At 39.4% G+C, this 23,994-nt stretch overlaps 1 protein-coding gene across 1 annotated transcript in view; it reads left to right on the forward strand.

The window, feature by feature from the left end:
- CTNND2 (catenin delta 2) overlaps window positions 1–23,994 on the forward strand; it is a 526,110-nt gene that overhangs the window by 477,533 nt on the left and 24,583 nt on the right. The window contains exon 13 of the mRNA XM_077809167.1: window positions 2,615–2,699. Coding sequence (XP_077665293.1) covers window positions 2,615–2,699 — 85 coding nt within the window. The remainder of the gene's footprint in view (window positions 1–2,614; window positions 2,700–23,994) is intronic.

The following is a 23,994-nucleotide window of genomic DNA, read 5'->3' on the forward strand; positions in this document are numbered from 1 at the left end:
ATCTCTGTAAAGAGCCCACAGCCCTAGTCCTCTCTTCTCTACAGTTGTGTAGCAGAATTGGCATCCATGGGATCAGATTGGCCAAATTCAGTGGATCTCACTGCTCTTGGCCTCCCCTTGGTATTAACAGCATGATTGGCACTGTTACCACACTGGTCATTCCCTACTCCCCGTACCCCACTAGCAGCTAAAGATGGGTAAATAATGAAAACAATGATGTGTGAAAGTGTTCATCAAATCCCTATCAACTCATGAACTAATCACCCAGTTCTATTTGCAGGACGAATAATAGAGATGGGCAGAATCAACAAATAATTTACTAGGAAAATATTGTGGAAAACAACTGAATAAATTATGTGATTAACATTATCTTACCAGCTCTGCTGGCAATGCAGTTGTGACCCTTCTCAGTTACCACTACCCACACTGGAACCAGATGAGTAATACATGCTGCCAACAAGTGGAGTAATACATGCTGTCAAGTGGAGTGCCCCAGGGGTCGGTCCTGGGGACGGTTTTGTTCAATATCTTCATAAATGATCTGGAGGATGGTGTGGATTGCACTCTCAGCAAATTTGCGGATGACACTAAACTGGGAGGAGTGGTAGATACGCTGGAGGGCAGGGATAGGATACAGAGGGACCTAGACAAATTGGAGGATTGGGCCAAAAGAAATCTGATGAGGTTCAATAAGGATAAGTGCAGGGTCCTGCACTTAGGACGGAAGAACCCAATGCACAGCTACAGACTAGGGACCGAATGGCTAGGCAGCAGTTCTGCGGAAAAGGACCTAGGGGTTACAGTGGACGAGCTGGATATGAGTCAGCAGTGTGCCCTTGTTGCCAAGAAGGCCAATGGCATTTTGGGATGTATAAATAGGGGCATAGCGAGCAGATCGAGGGACGTGATCGTCCCCCTCTATTCGACATTGGTGAGGCCTCATCTGGAGTACTGTGTCCAGTTTTGGGCCCCACACTACAAGAAGGATGTGGATAAATTGGAGAGAGTCCAGTGAAGGGCAACAAAAATGATTAGGGGTCTGGAACACATGACTTATGAGGAGAGGCTGAGGGAACTGGGATTGTTTAGTCTGCAGAAGAGAAGAATGAGGGGGGATTTGATAGCTGCTTTCAACTACCTGAGAGGTGGTTCCAGAGAGGATGGTTCTAGACTATTCTCAGTGGTAGAAGAGGACAGGACAAGGAGTAATGGTCTCAAGTTTCAGTGGGGGAGGTTTAGGTTGGATATTAGGAAAAACTTTTTCACTAGGAGAGTGGTGAAACACTGGAATGCGTTACCTAGGGAGGTGGTAGACTCTCCTTCCTTAGAAGTTTTTAAGGTCAGGCTTGACAAAGCCCTGGCTGGGATGATTTAATTGGGGATTGGTCCTGCTTTGAGCAGGGGGTTGGACTAGATGACCTCCTGCGGTCCCTTCCAACCCTGATATTCTATGATTCTATGAACACCAGCACCATGTGCTTCTTTTTCGCCACCAGTTGTGCCCTTTTCACAGGGAAACACCAAGCACAAGTGTGACTGTTCCCCAATTTCTTCAGGCAGGCTCTAATCCCTTGTAATTTTTTCTTGGAGCTCTGCTGCTTTATGTTTGCTGAGGGGATGAGGTTAGTCACAAGATGTGGTCTTTCTGCATAGTCACATATTTATCCTATGTTGTCCTCCCTGGCCCGTCTCATTGGGTTTAAGACATCTGCTCTCTCTTGTACTGCCTAAACAAAAGGGAACATTTGGCTCTAATTCTCTGAAATAATTATTCAGATCTCCTGGGGAAAGACTCCAGAAGGAGGAGTCCATGTGAAGTTATTTTTGTCTTTTTATATAGGTTTAGAGTGCAGTCATTAATAGGTTACTGTTGTCAGTGTTTCAGAACATAAGTTCAAATTTGGGTTCCAGATGAATTTTATTTAGTCACAAAGCATTGATCATTCTGTGTATTTATGATCTATTATATTTCTGTGTCCTGCCCCCAACCCCCTCCCATCTTAAAACAGTGCTCATCACCTGGCTAGTTCCTCTGTTTCCTCTGACCATCTAGTAGAAGGCACTGGTGCAGTTAAGTACTCACTCATCTGTTCCTTGAAGTGCTTAAAGTCTACCAGCCCAGGAGAAAGAAACCAAAGCCCTGTACTCTTGTCTTTCATGACACTGCCCACAGGGCTGCAGCCAAGCCATCTCTCTAGAAACAATTTGTCCAAGTTTTGCCCTCTGCAGCTTTCTCTCTCTCTACCTTCCCCACTACCCACACTATCAGTTAGCCAGTTCAGCAGTTACTCTCCATCTTGACAGAATTCTCTTGTTCTCATGTTCCCAATGTGAACCCTTGCTTCTCATTCTCTGTACAGCACAAGTGTGTATTGGTTTTGTTCCTCTTCTGACACTTAGTAATATGGACATGAAGAGTGTGTTTGTCAGTCAATAAAATGTTACTATCCAAACTACTTGAATGTAAAGCTCTTAGAGTATACAGATAAAACTGGTGAATAGCAGAATTCCACTTGAGAGTTTCAATCCTTTGTAATTGACTCACAAATCATCATTAATTGAGCCTGGGATTTAACAGTCTCTCTCTCTCTCTCTCTTTTTTTTAATGTAATAGGCACTCACCAAAAGTGGTGAAAGCAGCATCTCAGGTCCTAAATAGCATGTGGCAGTACAGAGACCTGAGAAGTCTCTACAAGAAGGTAAGATTTTCTTCAGATTTTAGATCTTCAGTACAGTTACCCACTTTGGGGGCTGAAGGAACGTGGGACCAAAATACTTTATTTGATCTGTTAATGGGCTCAAACTTTGAAGTCTGAATCCCAACCGCCCAAAGTTTAGGAGGTTCAGATCTGGTGTTTTTTGAAGTTCCCATGTCTAATTTTAACTCCTTAAATAGAAATGGCCCATAAAGCACGTATTTTTTGGTTGTTATTGTTTGGGGGAGTTTTTTTTTTAAATAAATTTTAGTTCTTATTAAAAGTGCTGGAGTTGACAGTCCTGGAGAGTGAAGTCCTCTGTTCACAGAACCTGTACAGCATGGTCAGCAGTGGTGCAAGCTGCCTCTCCTCAGCCTTTCCTATCAGTGCATCTCAATCCTATCCTGGAGAGACAACCATCGGGGTGAGTGTGAGAGTCCCACCTCATTCAATTCCTGGCCTCTCTGCTGAGCCCACCAATGCCGGTTCCTTCAGTGGTGATGCTTTTATGATATGGACATTGGTACCCCTGGAACTGGATAGAGACCTGTTTATTTCACGTCCATCAAATTGGCAGCTTTCATGCACTAGCAACACGAGCTTGATTCAGAGGCAATCTAGAGGTGAAAGCAGTGGCTCCCATTATCATTCTCATAAGGCTGCCAGCCTCCTCTTTTGTGTAAATTATAGTACTATTACTATGAACAACACATTTAAAATTAACTATTTAAAAATAAACTTCTTACATGTATAAATGATAGGTGATGGTACAGCAAGCTCCTATCACAGAATGCTTGTAAATGGACACACATTCAAGTGTGCGTGTAAATGTGGTGTGTGTATGTGTGTACACGTATATTCAGTGGCAATCTCAGACCGCTTCCTAGTACTCACAATTTCACATCCCAAAAATTACCACCGCGGTTGCCTCTAATTGGCACCTTTCTTTGTAGTCTAAGCAAAGAGACCAAGCATTTAATTCCACTCCCAGTCAAGGGTGAGGCATATTAATGGTGGACTCTGAAGATGCTCACAGTGCCATTGCTTGTGCTGTATTGTGTAGCTGAAAAGAGTCGAGTAGTGTGAAATCTTTGCCTCAGTCTGCTCACGTTGAGTCTTGGGTTTGAAATTTTATTGTTTTGTACACCTGAGCTCCTGTTTGAGGAAGGTTGGCAAATAGGCCTAGTTTGAGAGGTGGGAGTGAACAGCAGCGAGGGTAGGGTTCCTCTAAGAAAACAGCACATCTGGGATGTGGGGAATGAAGTGATTCTCTGCATGGTGTGGAGAGATGCCCCTTTGGGGGTAAAGTTTGTTGTGCTTGCAGGGGCTGGCTAGTTTCTTAACCTTTGAACTATTTTGCAGGATTCATTTTGTTAATCCCTTCATGAGCTAACTCTGGCAGGGTAAAATGGAGGTCAGTCTCCCAGGCAGTTAATCTAATACCTTTCCCAAGCACTGAGCTAATTGAACAAAATAACTCTTTAGTCTTCTTATGTCTCTACAACCTGCTACCAAACATTGTATAATAATTTAGTACAGCAAATATCATTTCTTTTAACCAAATGCTTCTAAGCATTAACTTAACTAAAAATGTTACTGTACATAAACAGATGGGGATGTATTTTTTAATGTTTATAAAGTTAGTACACAATATAAGGAATGATTTTTATATAGAATGAATCAAGAAAAACACTTTGCGAAAGGAGCTACTTCCTTTGCTTCCTTCACATTAGTAAATTGAATACTTAGCTGAATCTTGGGCTTGCTGCCTATGGCACTTCCGTTCTTTCACAATATTTAAAAAAAAAGTTATATAAAACAAGAGCGTTCCTAAGATCTCTATTACATAAGCAATAATATTTGTCATGCAATATGGGTTTAAATAGTCAATGCAATTACTTTCTCCCACTAAAGCATCTGTATTGGCAGTAATGAATGAATACAGCTTCAGCTGGCTGTGCAATATGGTCAGCACTTTGTGCTTTCACACACTGGCAGGAATTTTTCCCACACTGCAGCTAAATCCAATTGTGCAGGTGTCTGAAATTCATTAGTATGCCCTAAAAATATCTATCTCATTATGCTCAAGTAATCACTAGCATATAAGAGAGGCTGGAATAGAAGCATGATTCTGTTTTATGACTTGGGCCAGTTACAAGCCTAACATTAACTTTAAGGAACTGCAGCAGTATTTGTCTTGCTGCTTGAGGGACAGTATGTCCAAAGTTTGATATAGTTTTAGAGCAGCACTTGTTGACACTATACTAAACAGGGGAAAGAATAACATGAATAGATGTATTATCATTTGCATTACTGAAGTAACCAGAATATTGATTTGTCACTGTTGTTGGTATAAAAGTAGCCAATATATTTGGCCCACAGATTTGTTCATGTTGGGAAAAAACGTGAAAGCTTATTACATTTTTGTAGTTCTGCTTAGCACGATGGACTTTATTCACTACCTGTGGCAGAACCCAGACTGCAAGTGCCCAGTGACAGAAAGTCCAGCCAGCAGTGGGGAGCATAATGTTACAAGCTGCCCATAACTTCCACTCTGTTGGGGGGCCAGGAGCCAGCCAGTGCTACCCAAGAAGTGGGTAGGGGCTGGCTCAGGAAGGTGCACAGCAAGGGCATGCAGGAGATGTACTGATCCAGTGTCTCTCTCAGGCAGCCTCTACCAGTGAGGCTTCTAGACTCCTGGCTGTAAACTGAAGCTCCTTCCAGCTAGTGGAAGCCTGATATTGTCACTTGCCTCCTCCGTAGCACATCTTCTTCTAACATATGTGTGGGGATGTAGACTGCAGCCTCCAACAGGGCTGAAGCAAGCACTTTGGTTTTAACCAAGGCTATAGTACTAATAGGTACAGAAGTAAAAACATTCCATGAGAAGGAATGGATGGGACAAAGAAAATTATTTAGGGGTAAAATAAGCCACAACGGAGACAGGGGGAAAGAGCACTTCTGTGAGAGAAGGCAAGGACGTTCATGCATACACAGACCCAGACTTTAACCTGTTCATGTCATTTCTTGGGGCTTTGCAGAAAAGGTAATCTAGCCCAGTGGTTCTCAAAGCCGGTCCGCCGCTTGTTCAGGGAAAGCCCCTGGTGGGCCGGGCCAGTTTGTTTACCTGCCGCGTCTGCAGGTTCGGCCGATCACGGCTCCCACTGGCTGCGATTCACCGCTCCAGGCCAATGGGACTGCGGCAAACGGTGCGGGCCGAGGGATGTGCTGGCCGCCCTTCCCGCAGCCCCCATGGGCCTGGAGTGGCGAACCGCGGCCAGTGAACCTGCGGACACAGCAGGTAAACAAACCGGCCCAGCCCACCAGGGGCTTTCCCTGAACAAGCGGTGGACTGGCTTTGAGAACCACTGATCTAGCCCATGGACTGTGTATCCCCAGTGAGTGCAATGGAGCTCAGACAGCTAGCACCTTGTTTGTATGAGCTCTCCTTCCCATGAGCTTCTTCACAAGAGCCTGATTCAGTGTACATTGACATCAATGGAAAACATGTATTGAGTTTAATGCGCCCTTGGATCAGGCCTCAAGGCAGGATTTTTTCTTTCTGGCCTTTACTGTGGATTAGGCCAGTCTGTAGCAGAGCTGGCATCTGAGGATTTTTGAAGGGCATTTAATATCTGGAAAGCTGGGAATGTCTTTTGTTGGATCAGGCCCATAATACGTACTTATTAGTGCTAATATAGGAAGAGCTTCACCTTGCATGGAATTGTCTGGATTTTCTTCTCAAATAGCCTTTGGTTGTTTAAACAGAATGCTAAGATAGCAAACCTGGTTGGCTCAGAGGGTGGGTAGAGAGAAATTGAGCCTCTCAGTTCAAGATGGGAGATGGTTCTCTGTTGACCTGGGCTAGATTTCAAACTTGTCACTACCTGGCAGTGGTTTGATTTTCTGTGGGAAGTTAATTAGTGGTCTCAGGCTAAAAAAACCTCTTGCATACACGGCTGTCACTATTTGGCATCTCTGTGGATGGGGTATCGTGCTGTGGGAAATAAAACACAGTATACTAGCTTGTGCACAGCACTAGCAGAGTCTGTAACGGTTTGTGCACTACACTGACTGATTCTAACCACTGTGCTGGCTTCTCCGCTCAACAGCAGCTGTATGGTAACTTTAAAGGGACACAGCAGAATGGTTAGCAGGCTTACCAGGACAGCCCAGAATGGAAAGGGTACGAAGAGTCAATTTCAAGTCAGAGTTCAGACACATGGTTGGGATCCACTGTTGCCTCCCCTGATACACTTGTAGGACTTCACTCTCCAGCACTATCTTAACGAAGCCTGACAAGAACATTTTATCCAAAATTCTCTCCAGCTGTTACAATTCAAAAAAGAGAAAGCCATCAAAACCAAGATGAAATGATGATCTTAGTCTTGGGGTGAAAGGGTTCCCTTCCTCGATGCCCTGTGTGAGAGTTCTATTCTCCCTAACATCAACGGGCAACTGCTGCTGTTCTACAAAAAGCTACTACTGGGCTGTTTTGCTCCAGTTGCCTGATTCTCAGCTTCTCCTGTTTTCTCTGAATTTGATACTTTCTTAGAAAATGGGGGGCAGAGCAAGCCATCAATTGTCAGCACAACAAGGGAAAGGGGGTGTGATGCAGAAAGATTTAAATTGTGCTCTCTTTCCTAAAGAACTTTCTGTAGGACTCCAGTTTCTACCAGAAAGATTAATTCTCTTCTGGTCCTCCCACCCATAACCCTTTCATTTCCTCCTTGGGAAAACCACCTGAAAAAGAACTTGCACCAAGACAGTGTGCCATGGGAAAGGAAACAAAGCCTCAGTAACCCAGTGGAGTGAGTGACTCAGATTGAACCCCAGACTGAAAAGTATACTTAAAGATGAGGACAGCACTAGTTAATCCCATAGAAAAGATGTTTTCAGGGATCACATTTTTATTAATTAAAGATTAATTAAATTCTCACTGTAGTTGACCATCAGTGAAGAAAACATGTCTCCAAAAATGACTCAGACGTTTAGGCATTTCCATTGTTCTCTGTTCTATGTAGTAAGGCCTACATTTTCAAAAATGGCTACTAATTTTGGTTGCTTCCATTTTTCGGTGCTCCACCTGAGTCACCTACGGCCTGATTTTTAGAAGTGCTGAGTGCTCACAACTTCAGTTGATTGAAATTACTGGACACAGTTGCTTGGCACTTCTGAAAACCAAGGCATTAAGTGTGTCAAGGTGGGCATCGAAAAATTAGGGGATACCTTTGAAAATATAGCTACATCCGGGAAGGAGCAAATTCTCATTTGTTGCGGCTCAGATTTTTTCTTCATCTTCAGTTTTCAAGCAAATAACCAACTACTCTTAAATAAGAGCAGCTTGAGAATTTTCATGAAGTTAGCAAATAAAAATTATCTCAAATCTTTAGACAAAAAGTACATGTAGAAAGAAACTAAGTAATCCAACCTGAACCATAATTTACTTGCTAAAAACAAGCTTCAAGTTGCATTAAGTGTTTATGATACTAAAGAACTGGAGAAACTGTCATGAAGAGAATATTTTCTATGAATTGCATCATTTTACCCAATCATTTAGGCTCCAGCACAATGTCTTTACACTGTATCTTTTTTATTCATATGTAATATGTCTTTCGGGATATAAGTGGGAAATCACAATAAAGTCTTAGAAATTATAGTTTTTCATTCATTATTGTGGATTTCTGTGTTGCACAGGATAATACCAATGTTTGTCCCTATCACTCAATTTAACAATAAAATTACAGACATCATATCCATTTGAAAGCAAAGAGGTTACTGAAGGCAGTTGTCCTTCATCACATACTGTGCTATCACACAATAGGGAGAATATTGTGACAGACATTTAATGAAGCCTAAATAGACACTCTGAAGATTGGCCTTGTCTGTCATTGGCTGAACAAGACTTAAAAAATTGCCTGAAGCCTAATCAAACAGTTAAGCCAGGCAGGATCTAAAAGAGGAGTCTTTTTTCATGTGACTTTCAGAATAATGCAGCTGTAAACTGCTAAAAGTTCTTTGAATATTGCCAGAGATATACTGCAAAATTCCTGGCAACTGGTTTTAAAATCTGACGTTCTTTTCTAAGTAAAATAAATCTATTGCCCTTTTGACATATTAAATGCATTACGCCGTGATGTACACTGGAACATTGGCTATGGCCTAATTGGAAGAAAATCCAAATGATAACGCCTACGTCCTTGAGAGATGTATTCTCTTTAGATGAAATTCTCTCCAGTGCCAGGGCCTTTGTATCACTTAAGCACCACATTAAAGACTTAAGCCCCAACCAGCACATAAATATTCCCATCAAAAGTACTGTTTGATAGGACTACATAGATGCTTAAAATTATTCATGAGCATATACATGCATTTTGCTGGATCGGGCCTATAGTTGGAGCATCAGTGGGCTGGGGGAAAGCATTTTCACTGAGGTGAATGTCAGGCTTTTAAAATGAACTGGTATAAGGTAACCTATATCTGTCTATAATTTAATTAAAACTGCAATAGCTTTATAGAGAAGACATTATCTAGAGCCCATTTCTATATCACTGTGAAAATGCAGCTACCTGATTAAATAATTGATTGATTGATTTATGGCAGCGGGCGGCCCCAGGCTTCAGAGTGGCTGAGGACAGAGGATTTTCACCCACCCATCATTCTGGGTCATGGCACGCTCAGCGTACTCTCTCGCAGAGCCAAGAAACCAGAATCTATTCCCAAACCCAGGTATTCTGGCTGTCATCTGACCAGTCTTGAATTGTGATGTTTAATGCATACTAAGATTTGCTCCCAGAAGAGCTATGGAGAACACATTTAAATCTATAATACATTACTATTACAGAATTAAAAAAATATGTATGATACATTTTAATTTATTGTACCTTATGAACTGTAGGCCAAATCCTGCTCACTTTACTTACGCAAGTAGGCCCATGAATTTCAGTGGCACTGTCATATGACCAAAGTCCTGTATGAACATTGCACATTGGAGAGAGGGAGAAATAAGCTCGGTCCAGTTAGCTCCCTTTAAAGCTATCCATCATTCATATACGTTTCTGTTGATTATTTACACCTTTCGATCGGAAATGCACTTATTGCTAAATAATGTATTTCAGTCAGCAAATGAAATACTTTTTGTCAAGCACTTCTTTTGTGATCCAAGCACACTTTTTAAAAAAAAAATCATTACATTTCATTATGGGAACAAAATGAATCAAGTTAATCTATTCTGTCGATAAAATGAGTGTGTTCAAAGTATCAACAAAGTTCTTGATAATATGTAAATATCCTGTGTTAACAGGAACAGGACAAGTAGATTTCATACAGACATAATCAACACCAATGAGACTCAGTCTGATGTAGCATAACTAATCATTTTCTTATAAGGACACTATTCAGATTTTAGATATCAAAATTCCATTCCCTTAACTGCTCCTTTCTTTTGATTTACCCTGACATCTTTCCTTTCCCTGCTAAAATGTTACTGTGTGGAGTTATTGCAAGAGAAAACAATAACTGCTACATCTTCTGTAGACATCACACAAGCAAACCTGTGAACAAGTGTTGTGGTATAGACACAGCAAGCACTTACAGATGTGTTTGTTAGTCACACAGGACATAGCAGTTTTGCTTTTTTTAATACAAAAGAATTTCATTTCAGTCATGCAATCAATGGAATAAACTTATAGGCTCTGCTTTTAACAATTCCTATATTGTCTGTCACTTCAAATAACGTTCCTACCAGTCCTTCTTAATCCCTTTTACTTTTACTAACAATATTAGAAAGAGAAGGGACTGCCATTATTTTATTATCACTTTTTTTGTCATTTAACATGGCTTAAAGTAACTATTACCAGGTTGAAACAATCTATTAAATACTGTACAATTCCTAGAATATAAATAAATAGTTCTCATGATGGGCTAAAACCGAGCACTAGATGAATTACAAAAAGGTATCATATATTGCCCCAATACTCCACTGCCTTGCACCTATGTCATCATTTATATCTGTTCAAAGAGGATATAAAACCCTGCCAAACCAAAATGGTAGCACTGACAACAAATGATGGAATGGGAGACTCTGACCCTGTGTTTCCATGTAGATTTGCTGGAGATATCTTTCTGAAAGGTTGTTGTTTCTAAGTAGTCTCATAACAGGCTGTATGTGATAAAATTTTCAGTTTATTTGTATCATTTTGCATTTGATGTCATTTAATTCCATTGATGCCATTCATTTTAGAGGCCATTAAATGTATAGTGTCCCCTACCATTATTTTAGTCATTCTTAATTTTTTTGAAAATGTGCATGTTCCATTTGAAAGCAATTTGAGTCTTATAGCTGTCTTCTAAATATTTTGTAATGTTCTAAAATTAATTCTGTGTTGAAGTCAAGAGTCAATCCCAGATTATGGTCTAATTTACATTGGTGTAGCCCTGGAATAATTTCAGTGAAGTTAGATAGGTTCAGCTCAGAATCTGACCCTCAGTGTCATCATGTTTTGTTTCCTGTTAACTTAGCTGTAGCCATAAAATGCAGTTGTGATGGTTCAGTTTGACTATACATATATATATATATATATATATATCCATATATATAGTTTTTATTTAAATTTCTATTCAAAATATAACTTTCAGCCTTAAATGTGTTTGTATTAATGAGTAAACCTCCAGAGGTTTGAGCTTGAGTTGCAGTAAGCCTCCAGAACTGTAGCTATGAACATTGCTTTTAGCACCAGGGGCTTAAAGGTACTAGTACATTCCTTTAATATTTGGTATTGTAACCAGCCTGCTGGTTGAGAAGAAGAATCTCTACATTATTTATCAGAGATACAGAGGAAAGAATTTGTAGAAGGTGAGGTAGTTCCCATCCAGAAACTGCTAAACTCAAGAGATAACTGTGGAGTCAACAACAAACCACATTTCAGGAGTTTACTTTTCCATTAAATTCTCTGTACAGTTGTCTAGCAGCCATATTTAATTTATGTGTTGTTGTCATCATAGTCATATGATAAAACAGTAACTGTAGAAGCAAGCTCCAGTTGTCTTTTATGCAAAATGTTGGGGGATCACTTTTGAAATCCAGGTCTCTTCCTTAGGTGCTAAATATAGAAGTAGGAGTCTAACTTTTAGCTCATAATTTTGAAAAAACTTTTCCATTAAATGCTTCATTTTTGCACACAGTAGGGTCTTTTGCACTCTCACTGAAGATTGACAAGTTAAATTTTAAATATGCTCCCTCCTCCCCGAGGCAGTATCTTTGACTGACAGCCTTCCTTTTGAAGTGAGTTATTTAATTATAAGTTCTGAAGTTCGCTCAAGACTAAAGATGCAGACAGGTGTCTTGAATCTGAAGGGCTTCCATATATATGTACGGTCATGACTGCAGTACTTTTTTATTCAGATATAAAGTTCCTGGGAGTAAGATAAAGTTTTAATCCTTGAATGTAGTGTGTGCAACTTCAAAAATTAAATACAGATGTCTTTTTGGTCTTCCTAATTTTTTTTACTCCTTTTAAATGTAATCTGAGTTCTGGAAGTGTCTCCAACAAAAATAAATCACAAACAAACAAACCTCAAAAAATCCAGATGATCCAGAAAAGCATCCAAAAGTCTGTTTACCAGTGCTAAGGTGCTGATGTAAAGATAGGCACATCACTATTTTACAGTAAAGATTAAAATAACCAAATCCAGGAAATGCTGTCATTGAATGAAAAATACCTTCTAAAAACTGTTAACCTGACTTATTTCAAGATGGAAAATAGTTAAATTTTATTTAAGTGTGGGCAGTTCTTAGTGTTGGTTGCTATTTTATTCAGATCAGTTCATATATCTCTAATAATAATCATTTGTTAAAGGTATATGATCTTTAAAGTACAGAACTAGAGCTCATTCTTAATTACAGTTTAGTCTTGATGCTTGCATCCTATAATGTAGGCAAAGGGGAAAGCACATCTGTGACAAGGAGATTCTTGGGGATCCCAGTAAGGAAGTTGAATCAGTTAGGATGACAGTAGAAACTCATGACTTTACAGTAATCTTAAACTGTTTTCTGTGGTCCCTACTGCTATCTTTGAAATTAAACAAAGTCGACAGGACTTTTTGGGTGATGTAACATTTAAATGACACAGAGAAGATGGATATATCAAATTATAGCTATCAATTTGGCACTAAAACCTTGTTCTCTTTCTAGAAGAAAATTAAGAAGTATTGCTGTACTGTTGCCATGTATTATCTTGGGCTTTCTTTGTTGATGTTTCTGTATGTTGCTGCAGTAATATCTAGTTCATCTCTGCCCTTTAGGGGAAAAAAATGCTTGCTTCATGCAACTAGAAAATGTAAATTCAACCCAAGCAGTCTGATTGACTAAATGTTAAGCTTGTACGTTGATAACCTAGTTTCAACTCTTTGGTGTCCAGCATGATCTAATAACTGCTGATGGAGAAATTGTTGTGGAAGTACTTTTTATTAGTTACCGTGTTCACCATATTGAAATAGAGATTTAGGGACTGGTACCAGAATACAGATGTAGTTTAAAGATGGCTGTCATGGGAGGACACTGGGAAAGAGAACTAGCAGCTGCATTCAGGTCTGTTTTTCCTAGTTCATCTATCAGACGATATGGTTCACATTCAGAGGAATGGATTTTGCCACTGCACCTGACTGTGGGAAATGTGAGTGAAAACACTCAGCTTTTCCTTGGTCTGTATTTTTCTACCTTTTCCAGCTAAAAATGAGGAAAAAATGATCATACCCAAGTCTCTACATTCTATGTACATTTCAGTCCTTTTATTGATAGTCCAGGTATTTTTAAAGAAAGTAGTTGTACCTCCTCTATAAACAAGTTCTGAAGATTTTATACAACAGTTTCTGTAAGTGTGAGTTAACAGGGTGGACATTTTGTTGGATGACTTGGAAACTCACAAAGATATTTTATTAACAGACTATATCTTGCTCTTCATTTAGAGTGTTCTCTAATAATGTTCATGTGTGTGCTAAAGTATGTGTTCAGAGGTGTGCGTGTTTATGGGCACATAATTTAATAACAGTCCTTCAGCTTTCTAAACGGAAAGAGTCTATATTCTTGCAAAATTTTATTGGAACCGAAACCTAGTGTAGCGTGAGCATACATACTAATTTTTAAGAAGGCTTGTTTGGATCACAGGATTCTTTGGTGCCTCTACATATAAATTAACATATCATTATATTTTTCAACTGGAACACTATTCTCCAAGCAGCACAAAACCCTAATGGTTTTTGATCACAGTCACTGTAACCATTCCTAATGTGTTCCTCACCATTGGTGAATAGGTGATGGCGGAAGATTGGGGTTGGTTTGTTTTTTCAGCTCCTCAATTAAATAATATTTGTCATGTTTTTGATTTTATCACCTTTTTTGTCCAGAGATGGAGTAGAAGACTGTTGGCGTTGCAGGTAAAATGAGAGAGGTGTTCCATGGGTTCTGAGCTGTGCAAGTACCTTAGGGTTGAGTTAATCTACTCACCTGGAGTTTGGAGTAGAACAACACATGTTCCACACCTGACTTCTTTAGCCAAGAGTTAGGGATTACATTTCCCACTTTGACTATTGCATATCCATGTTAAAAGATATTTAAGTTTTGTATCTGGAATAAAAATGTCACTAAAAATCAAATAACTTTGTCGATGGAGTTTTTTGCATATAAGTGCCTATTGTCTGCATTAGATATTAGTCAAAATAATCTCTGCTCATTAAACATTTAAATTCTAGCTAACACATTTTATGCAGGAAAAAACCTGGAAGGCAAAGATGCTAGCCCAAGGGCCAAATACTGCCATGCCTTTTAGAACAGTAGATTATAGCCATTGTTCCTTTATGAGAGGCATATGAAACAGTACTACAGTACTTTGAAAAATGCATATATTATTTTATTGCAGTGTTTTGAAAGGTTTATTATTTAGCTGTATATAACATCAGCAAAATGAATAATGGACCCTATTATGTCTGACGTTTTGTCCTTCATGCTTTGCATCACACATTGTTGCCTTTTCTTACAACTGTTTTATTCATTAGATTAGGTCTTGTTATCATCACACTCACACAACAGGAAACCAATAATTAATTACGGATAGGTAAAGTGATGCCTGACTGACTTCCTGAAACCTTCCTCTGCCACAGCATATAAGGCAGTTGAGCACAGTTATCGAGCAGTTTTTCACTTAGATGGATTTATTGATACGTCAGAGACTGGTTGTGTATCCTTCACAAGTGACCTTGGGAGCTAATATTTAAAATAATGCCCACAGTGGTTACTTCTGTTTCATATGACTGATGACATTGGTAAAAGAGTGTTTGAAAGAAAGAAAACTGGCCAAAATCATTTGAGGTACATTGAAAGAAAAAACTTGGCTAACTGTCTCAACAGGGCGTAGAATCTGAGGCTTTGCAATAATAATGTCAAAAGTGAGACACAGAAAATGCATTAACAATTCTTTAGGTATGGCATGTTGATATTCTGAGAATTAATGGACCTTGCTTTCAGAGTATTGAAGATAGAGGCTGGGAGCACTAAATCCTATATGAGAAATGAAAGAAATAAACTACTGATTTTGAAGATGTCACTTTATCAGAGAAATAGGCTTCCTAGTGCTTATTAATCCTTATTCAGTGCCAGTTTTGCTATAGTAAATGATTGTATGACCTAGGAATCTTTTTCTCCCTTCCTTCCTTAATATAAATTTGCATTACCAGATTCTTAAAGAGACTGAAATTTGATGTGTAGAAACCGCACATTTATAAACGTTATTTGTTTCTTTAACTTCACAGTGGGAATGTTTGGCCGAATAACAACCACAAGATGGAGTCAGTTGTGTATAGTCAGAGTGTAGAATGAAAATATTTTTGTACATAGTGTATACATTCCTTTTCAGGCATGTTTGAGTTAGATTGTACCTTTAAAACATAGCCCTCAAGGTCAGAGAGATGGCACCATCGAAGTGGGAGCCCGGGCAGAATTCTGACTGACTTATAGAGAACTCCTTATTGGGCTTTAGAGAAATGCAGAAATGCAGCAGCAGGCTCAGCCACCCATTGACAGAGTGCACTGCTCACTCCCCACAACTCTGCCAGCTATGCTGATTGGTACACTGTGGGAGATTAAGAGAGCACACCACCGTCATCCCAACGCTTTGGGTAGGCATGCTGGGGGGGGGGCAGTGTCTGTGCTCCCCAGTTACAGGTGTGTGAAAGGCGGACGGGTGGAAAGTTTTTGCACTTCTATCCCACGCTGGCATAATCTGTCTGGGGCTGTCACAGGTGTGGCCCAGAACATTTTTGTTGTAAGTAACAGGAAATACATTCTTTTCTTTTTGCTCTGACCACTACAATCATGCTCTTACACATACAGTGTTAAAAATTCTTGCAATTAATGAACACATTTTGATATATTTAGTGTTTTTCTGAAACCCCACTTCCTGGAGTAATGATGATATTAAGTGGGAATCTCAGCTTTCATTTTTTTAAAAAGTATGTTTCCAGCCCTCATGATTGCAAAGAAAAGCTGGAGAACATGAATCCTAAAGTCTCAAAAACAAGAAGGCAAAGAAAAAAAATCCACATGTATTCATTTTTAAATCTGATTATTTTGCCGGAGTGACATGATTTTTGGACACTTGGGGTTGGCAGTGCTGCAGGTATTCCCCTCTGTGCTCTGAAGTCAGTTTCTCCAGTTTTATACTGACAGAACGTAATGCAGTATCTGGCCCAAGGTTGTTAACCCAAAAAATGAACTGCAAGTGTCCAAATTGGGAGCATTCCAAATCTTTCTGGATGCTTTCTACTGCTCTTTTCAATAACAAATCTTGAGTTCTCATTTTGATATTAAAAGACAAAATCCTGGGAATAAAAGTCCTCTATGTATCTTTTATAATTGTCTCTCATTTAGCCCCAAGCATTTGAAAGTACAAAGCCATTTATCTGTTAATCATTAAAGTAGCTTTCTTCGGAGTATGTCATATAACAGGTCAATATAAGGAGCTTAAGGATGCTCTACTAATTCTGTGTTTCTGTTGAGACAATACAAACAGATCAATAAATGTCCATCCTTCCTGGACCCTAGGACTTTGCCTTCTAAATGTAAGATGTTTAAGAATGGCTTCATTGTTTTAATATGACCAGCTTATCAAAAATGATTTGGGGTTTTCTTTTTCTTTTTTTTTTTAAATAAGGGATGTTTTGGAAAGGGCTGAATTTAGGAAATTAATCAAATTAATTACTAATTAAATTAAATTGATCTCTCAAAGCAAAAATCCCAAAGGTTCAATCCAAAATAACTGCAAGTACTCTAGCAGGGCCTATGCATTTTTGCTTTTTGTATGTATAAATCTATCTATCTATGGTACATATTTATATATGCACAAATTTTCATTTTTAAAATGGTACATTCTTTAACTAAGGTATGCAGGGAATCACAATTTCCATCTGACATGTTGCATTATGCTGAGGACATTATCTTTACACAAACTGCATTGTCTGCAATATATGTAAACATACATGTGACAGGTTCTGATAAATTGATATTTTTCTGCATGATGTTTACTACTACCTGTGTTTATAACAGATAGCATGGGTGTCTCAAACTTTTACACAATTCCACTGAACCACAGTATAATAGGAAGGTTGCCTCTTGGCATCTCCCTTCCCATTCATTAGTATATAACATCCATGTGTCCACTACCTCAAGTGTTTACATAGAAAAATCATAAGAGGAAAGTATTTCAATATATTTTTTTTTGGCTTCTGTGAATCAATTTGGCAGCTGGAAACAAGGAGGAGAATCAGACTGAGCACTGTACTGCCCATAAATGCTTTGTGGACCATCAGTGTTGAGAACCACTGAGGAATGCACTTACTACATTTAATGTTTCTAGATATTAGATCCTAATGATAAATGTGGTTATTGCTAAATATTTTAGACTATATTACTTCTAAGATCCCAGTCAGAAACCCTGCTAGATACATGTGCACGTTTCTCACCACAGTGTTGTAGGCAGTTTATGCTACCGTCATGTTGAATGCTTCGCTTTCATATGCGAATATATGTAGATAATCTGATTCAGTTCTAATATCTGTTGGGTCTTATTAGTGTCAGGACAACAAACTGCAAGTGAAACGATGCCCAGAATTGTATCAGTCTGATGAGACTTGACTTCATTCACATCAGCTTTATCCTTTAATTTAGACAATGTCACACTAGCGCACACCAGTCAGGAAAGTTCCACTTAGCCTGACAGCAAAGCTTCAGCATGAAAAAGATGCAACACCAACAACTGAGAGCAATTTCCTACTGAGTTTCCAAGTCAGCTCAGTCAACACAATGCACTTGCTAGTACCTTTCTTTGTTATGGTATCATATAGCCGATCACTTTCTATTTCTAACATCAGCTTGCTGGGTGTAGTTCTCTCATCGATGGTTACCCTGGTATTTTACCATATTATATCATTACAGGAAACGTCATATTTACAGTTAATAAGATGACAATAGCAAAATGCTGGCTCGTAGGCAAGGAAGAGGAACGAGAAGAAGGTTCCAATCCTGCTTTGTTGAATGGAAAAACTCCTGTTGACTCCAGGCAGAACAGTATTGGGCCTGAAGGAGGAAATAGAAAGTTAGAAAGTTTTAAAATATATATTTTGTAAATAGTTTCTCTCTCAGTAATTTCATAGTATGATGTTTTTTGTCATTACTTCTTCTCTTCTGTACCGGGACACCACAGGAGTTGGTGTCTTTCTTTCTGACAAACACTTTGGTAATTCTGAAGGCAGTAATCAGAGTACAGGCCTCAATAAGAGTTGAGGATCTGCATATTCATGGCAGTTATTGAAAACCCTACACTTTTATGCAAATCACTGTCACCTGATTGGCTAATGATTATCAACTAGTCATAGGGCAGGGATTTTTACACTACAGGGTTATTAAGAAATAACTATGAAGTGATTATACTAATATGAAGCTTAAAACTAATCAGAGCCAGGGAATGGCACAACTTGCAAAAATGGTAGTTTTCTGCCAGTAAATATGCAGCATCTCTGCCTTCTGATCAGCTGAAATAACTACACTTCAGTTTTATTTTGACTAAGTCACTTAGAATAGAGTTTGCTGAGACATTATGGGATTCTCAGAGGTCTGTTTCCATGTGTAAATTTTACAGAAGTATTATAAGAATATTCTCAAAACAAAAGCCAGTCAGCTTTGCCCAGTGGTGTGATGTCATTTGTGGGAGGATGTTGTTAGGGGATAGTAGTTTTATAATGATACTTTGCTTTGGGAGGTGAACGGCAATTTGACATTGAAATCACAGCAGGGAAGGTTAAGAGACAGTACTTGAGACTGAACTCGAGCAGGATCTTTAACTTCTGTACAAACAAACTAAACTGAGTTCTAAAACCATGTTGTTCAGATTTTGCTGCTCACTGATTCCAATAGCAGCAGTGTGGTCTAGTAGGTTGGGCTACAGACTGAACTTGGGGCTGTTGTTAATGTTGCTAAGTGTTGCTAGGGCTGTAGTGTCGTTAATGCTGCTGGTGCCCCTGTTCTTGGAGCGGTGATGGTAGCGGCACTAGCAGAGAGCACGGCGTGTTGATTCAGCAGAGCTTGATGTTACTCACACAGAAAGACCACAGGCTCCGTTCTGTGGTGAAAGGTTTAGTCAGGTTCACTGTTGACTAAGCATGGTACTTTTGCCCCATAGGAGTTACAGGTACACTAACACGTGTGTGCCCACGACACGGTACCAGCTTGATCAACATAACATGACTCTGTCCTCTCGGCCAGTACAAAGCTGCCCCTCCTATGACTTCTCCTTTTATACATTGATACAAACAAGTTACGTTTTACATTCCATATGTTGTTAGTTACCATCCTTATATCTCCTACCTGCTAGTTCAAACAAAACAACCTCATCCATTATCTTGTCATTCTATCCTTATCTTCTGAGAGGTCAGTGTGTTCTTGTACCTTCTCTTGGGGAATTTGTTTATGTAGTTACTTGAGAGATGTGGGTGCTTCTGTGCCATCCCCTCAGGTCAGGAATATGCTGACTTGGTTGGCTAATACCTAGTGTGTTGCCATATTGCCAAGAACAGGCCCACTCTTGCTGACAGCCTTCGGTTCATACTGTTAGTTATGCCTAGGACTCCAGCAAGGCCTACAGGTTCTATTCAGCTCCACCACTGGTCTACTCTTTTTCCTTGGGAAAATCATTTTCTCTCTCTCCCTTCTTTCACTTTGTCTTGTCGATTCAGATTGTAAGCTCTTCGGGCAGGCAGGGACTATCTTTCACTATGTTTGTACAGTGCATACTACAATCAGGATCGAGTCAGGTGTGGGAGGGGGCCCAGCTCAGGCTGAAGTAGCAGGGTTTATATACCCTCTCCCTGACCAAGACATGTCTTTGAAAGGTAACAAGAACTAAAGAAGTTGCAACAGGTCTTTTAATGACAGGTTTCAGAGTAACAGCCGTGTTAGTCTGTATTCGCAAAAAGAAAAGGAGTCCTTGTGGCACCTTAGAGACTAACCAATTTATTTGAGCATGAGCTTTCGTGAGCTACAGCTCACTTCATCAGATGCATACCGTGGAAACTGCAGCAGACTTTATATATACACAGAGAATATGAAACAATACCTCCTCCCACCCCACTGTCCTGCTGGTAATATGAATCCACCTACCACCAGACAAAATAATAACTTGCTGTGGATCAGAAGAGAATGATTGAATCTTATAATGACTCAGAGCTGAGCAGGGACATGACATACTGGCACAAGTATGAAGCCTATGAAAAATGATTAGTTCTAAAGTCTTGTTCTCTTTTCCTCCACGACTGTTATGCATAGCTCTCCACTTAAAAGTTACTCACTGCCGGATTTCTGACAACATATAACTGGATATATGCCAGTGTTGATCTAGCTGCAACAAATACATGCCTTCTCCTAGTGCCTTCATATTACTTAGGAAAAATAGATAGTCATTATAGGCATAATCAAAATATAATGCAAAATGTGAAACCTCTGAAGAGCTGCTGAGAGCTAATATGACATTACCCTACTTTGGTTATTTGTGATTTCTTTAGGTGTACAGTTGCTACCTGTTAACTAACGGTTGGCAGTTAACAATGGCATTCCCCTCTATAACAGAATTATACTGATTTTCTTTCCAGTTTGTCAAATCTTTTGTCCTATTTTTCCTTTAGTAGATCAGGCTGATGGCAGATTGGTTTCTGAAATGCACTTGCACACAGACTTTGCTTTTGAAGAAAGTACTTGTTCTCTTTAGGAGATCCCTATATACTGTACCTTTAAGTATCCAAATCAATTTAATTAAATGTCATTATAGGCACTAGAGCTGAAACAAAATAATGAAAGCAACCAGCATGTCAGGTGGTATTTATTTCTGCATTAAATTCAATTTATTCCCTTTTGGCTCTTAAAAATTAGTTGACATATTTAACACTAATAACTTCTGGAATTGTTGATGGGAATAGTTTTAATGAATTTGTTAGAAAGTGTTCACCTTAAAGATGGAAAGAAATTTCTTTTGTTGGAGCAGATGAGAGCTAAGGATTGATTTTATTAAAAGTATTCAGCTTTTGAGGTATTATGGCAGCCTGTCAGACACATGCAAAAAATCTGTCAGAAAGCACTGTTTGAAAATTACCGTCCAGTGACAGTGGAATCTACCGGAATCTGGCTAATCAAAAGCAATCTGAGCTCATAATAATATTTATAATTATATTAATGATTGGGATAACTTTTTTGTTTCACTGTGCCAAAAATTTAAGCACTCCAATAAAACCAAGCGTGATAGTAGCTTGGTTTTGAATAAAGGAGTTGGGAGGATGGGGGAGGCAGGCTGGTATAAGAGGCTCCTTATTATCTTTTTGCTCTGATAATGAAATGGCAAAACTTTTATTTTCATTTTCAGATGGACTAAAGAATGGACCAGTTTTGTTAACAAAGGCTCTAACGTGTGTAGATATAGGACAACAGTCACATAGGATAGATCCTCATTTGGTATAAATCCTCATAGCTCCACTGCAGTCATTCAGTAGAGTTGTGCTATTTTACACTGGATGAGTATCTAGCCCATACTCTGTTAATTCTTTGCACATACTTTTAGCACCTTTATAGCTGAAGATTTTAATGTGCTTTACAAACATGCATGAATTATGATTCACAACCCTTTGTGACAGAAGGTGTTCTAGTCCCTCATTCTGTTCTCACTCACCTCAGTGTAAATCAACAGTAGCTCCATTGAGCAATGGATTTGCACTGTGTAAACCAGTTTAAGTGAGAGAACTGAGCCCAGTGTCTTTAACTGAGAGGTGCACAGAGGGTGACTTGTCCAAGGTTGCTCAGAGTCCATGGCAGAGCCTAGAGTGGGATCTCTTGACTCCCATTTATTTGCGTTAGCCCCAAGACCAGTCTTCCCCCTATCAATCACATCAGTCTCCCCAGAGCTCTAAGATTTTTCACTTCTGTCTATCTGTACAATTATTTTAATCAAATTGGAATTAAAAGCATTTGGGGCCTTGCAATCCTGGAGATTCTAAAAGTTCCACTGTCAACTGAAATTGTACTTTGAGTCTCAAATTCTACTCTCTGAAGCACCTGTAGGTGAAGCTGCTCTCAGCAGAGAGAAAAACATTAAATGGGGGATCGAGGGGAATAAATCCTATACAACCAAGCTTCATATCTACTGGCAGTCCAACTACAACTAGATGTAACCCCTTCTCTGCTGAGAACCACTGTAATGCCTGTGGTGAAGAAACTTTTGGTGTTCTCTGAAGTGCCAAAGGAACTTCACCCAACTGGCACCAGATGTCACTGCTATGGAGTTTGTGGTGCTGTACAGGAGGGAGCTAACGTTCACTTTCCATTAGAATGCTAGAAGGATTCAGGTATGTGATGCAATAGGCAAGCAGAAAGCTGCCCTTTTTCCCTGCTCAGCTGAGAGCAACTTCAACCCTAGCTGTAGATACTTCAGAGAGGTACCATGATACAGGATGAAAATGAAACAAAACGTGCCATTTTTAGCTGGCACAGAACATTTAAGATCCTAAAGCCTCTAGTGTCATTAATTGATTTTTAAATGGGATTACATGGATTTTTAAAAGGTTTGAAGAACTATTAATATCTTCATTTTTTTTAATATTCCTTGTCTCCATTTTATAGGGAAAATAATGCTCTTCTCTGTCTATGTTGGTGAATGTGAGAGCGAAAAGAGAAGGTTAAAAGCCATGGTCATGTAGAATTTCCCTGTGCTAAAAAAAAACAAAAAACAAAAACACCCTCCTGCTGTTGGTATTTGAAAGTTCATCTCCACAAGGATTAGAACTGTATTTACTAGTCATTTTCCAGCAGGCTTGTAGCCAGCATGGTTCTGGCACACTTTCAATGTCCAGTGTGGACAGGGATTTAAAAAACTAAAAAAAAACACCCATCCTAGTAAAACCTGGGGGGTGGGGGAACACTCCTTATCATAAAACCTGTCTTATGGAGCACCAACTTTTTGAAGCTGTGCATAGTTTGGTTAAGGATCCTTCCACCATATCCCTCGTTGAGATGGAGATAAGGAGGTCCCAACAAGGACTGCATGCACCGCCATTTGTGTGCTCACTCTAACTGTAGGGAAGGCTGAAAATCTTGAAAGCTTGCCTCATCCCTTTGATGCTCCTCTTTGCTCTTCATGAGGCGGTTCATGACGTGGTTGACTTGCAGGTCCCCCTGCAAGTCAACTGTAGTGTCAATGTCACCTCGTTGTACAGGTGGAGAATGCTGGATGGTCATTTCCCTCCTTTGACATCAGATCTCCCCAGTGGGTGGCCTGCTCCCTGCTTCTGCCTGCACGTCTCCTCTGCTTGGGCTAGCAGATCTGTCACTTTAAAATAAAATAATTAGAAAAGTGACATCTCTGCCGCCATTCCCATGAGAACTGCTAATCTCAAGAGAATGCAAAGAGGGAAGAGGGGATCAGTGCTTCTCACTGGGATGAAAGATTTCCAAGTGATAAGTGTGTTATTCTCATAGCAGATAAGTTATGTAAGTTAATATTATCGAAGATGTGTACATGGTAAAACTTTATTTATAATGTTTTCTAAGGCTACTGTGTAAGGTCCTGAACTGTGGGTGGGGATAAATAGGTAAGATAAAGGGAATTAAACTATTCATTATGACATTTCAAAGACTTTGAACTCTTAGCTCTTGTTTTATGTCTCCATGTGCTTTAAGCAGTCTCTGATCGTTTCCAATTTGGTTTAACATTAA

The sequence above is a fragment of the Eretmochelys imbricata genome, chromosome 2 (genome assembly GCF_965152235.1).
Source record: "Eretmochelys imbricata isolate rEreImb1 chromosome 2, rEreImb1.hap1, whole genome shotgun sequence".
Classification (NCBI taxonomy): Eukaryota; Metazoa; Chordata; order Testudines; family Cheloniidae; genus Eretmochelys; species Eretmochelys imbricata.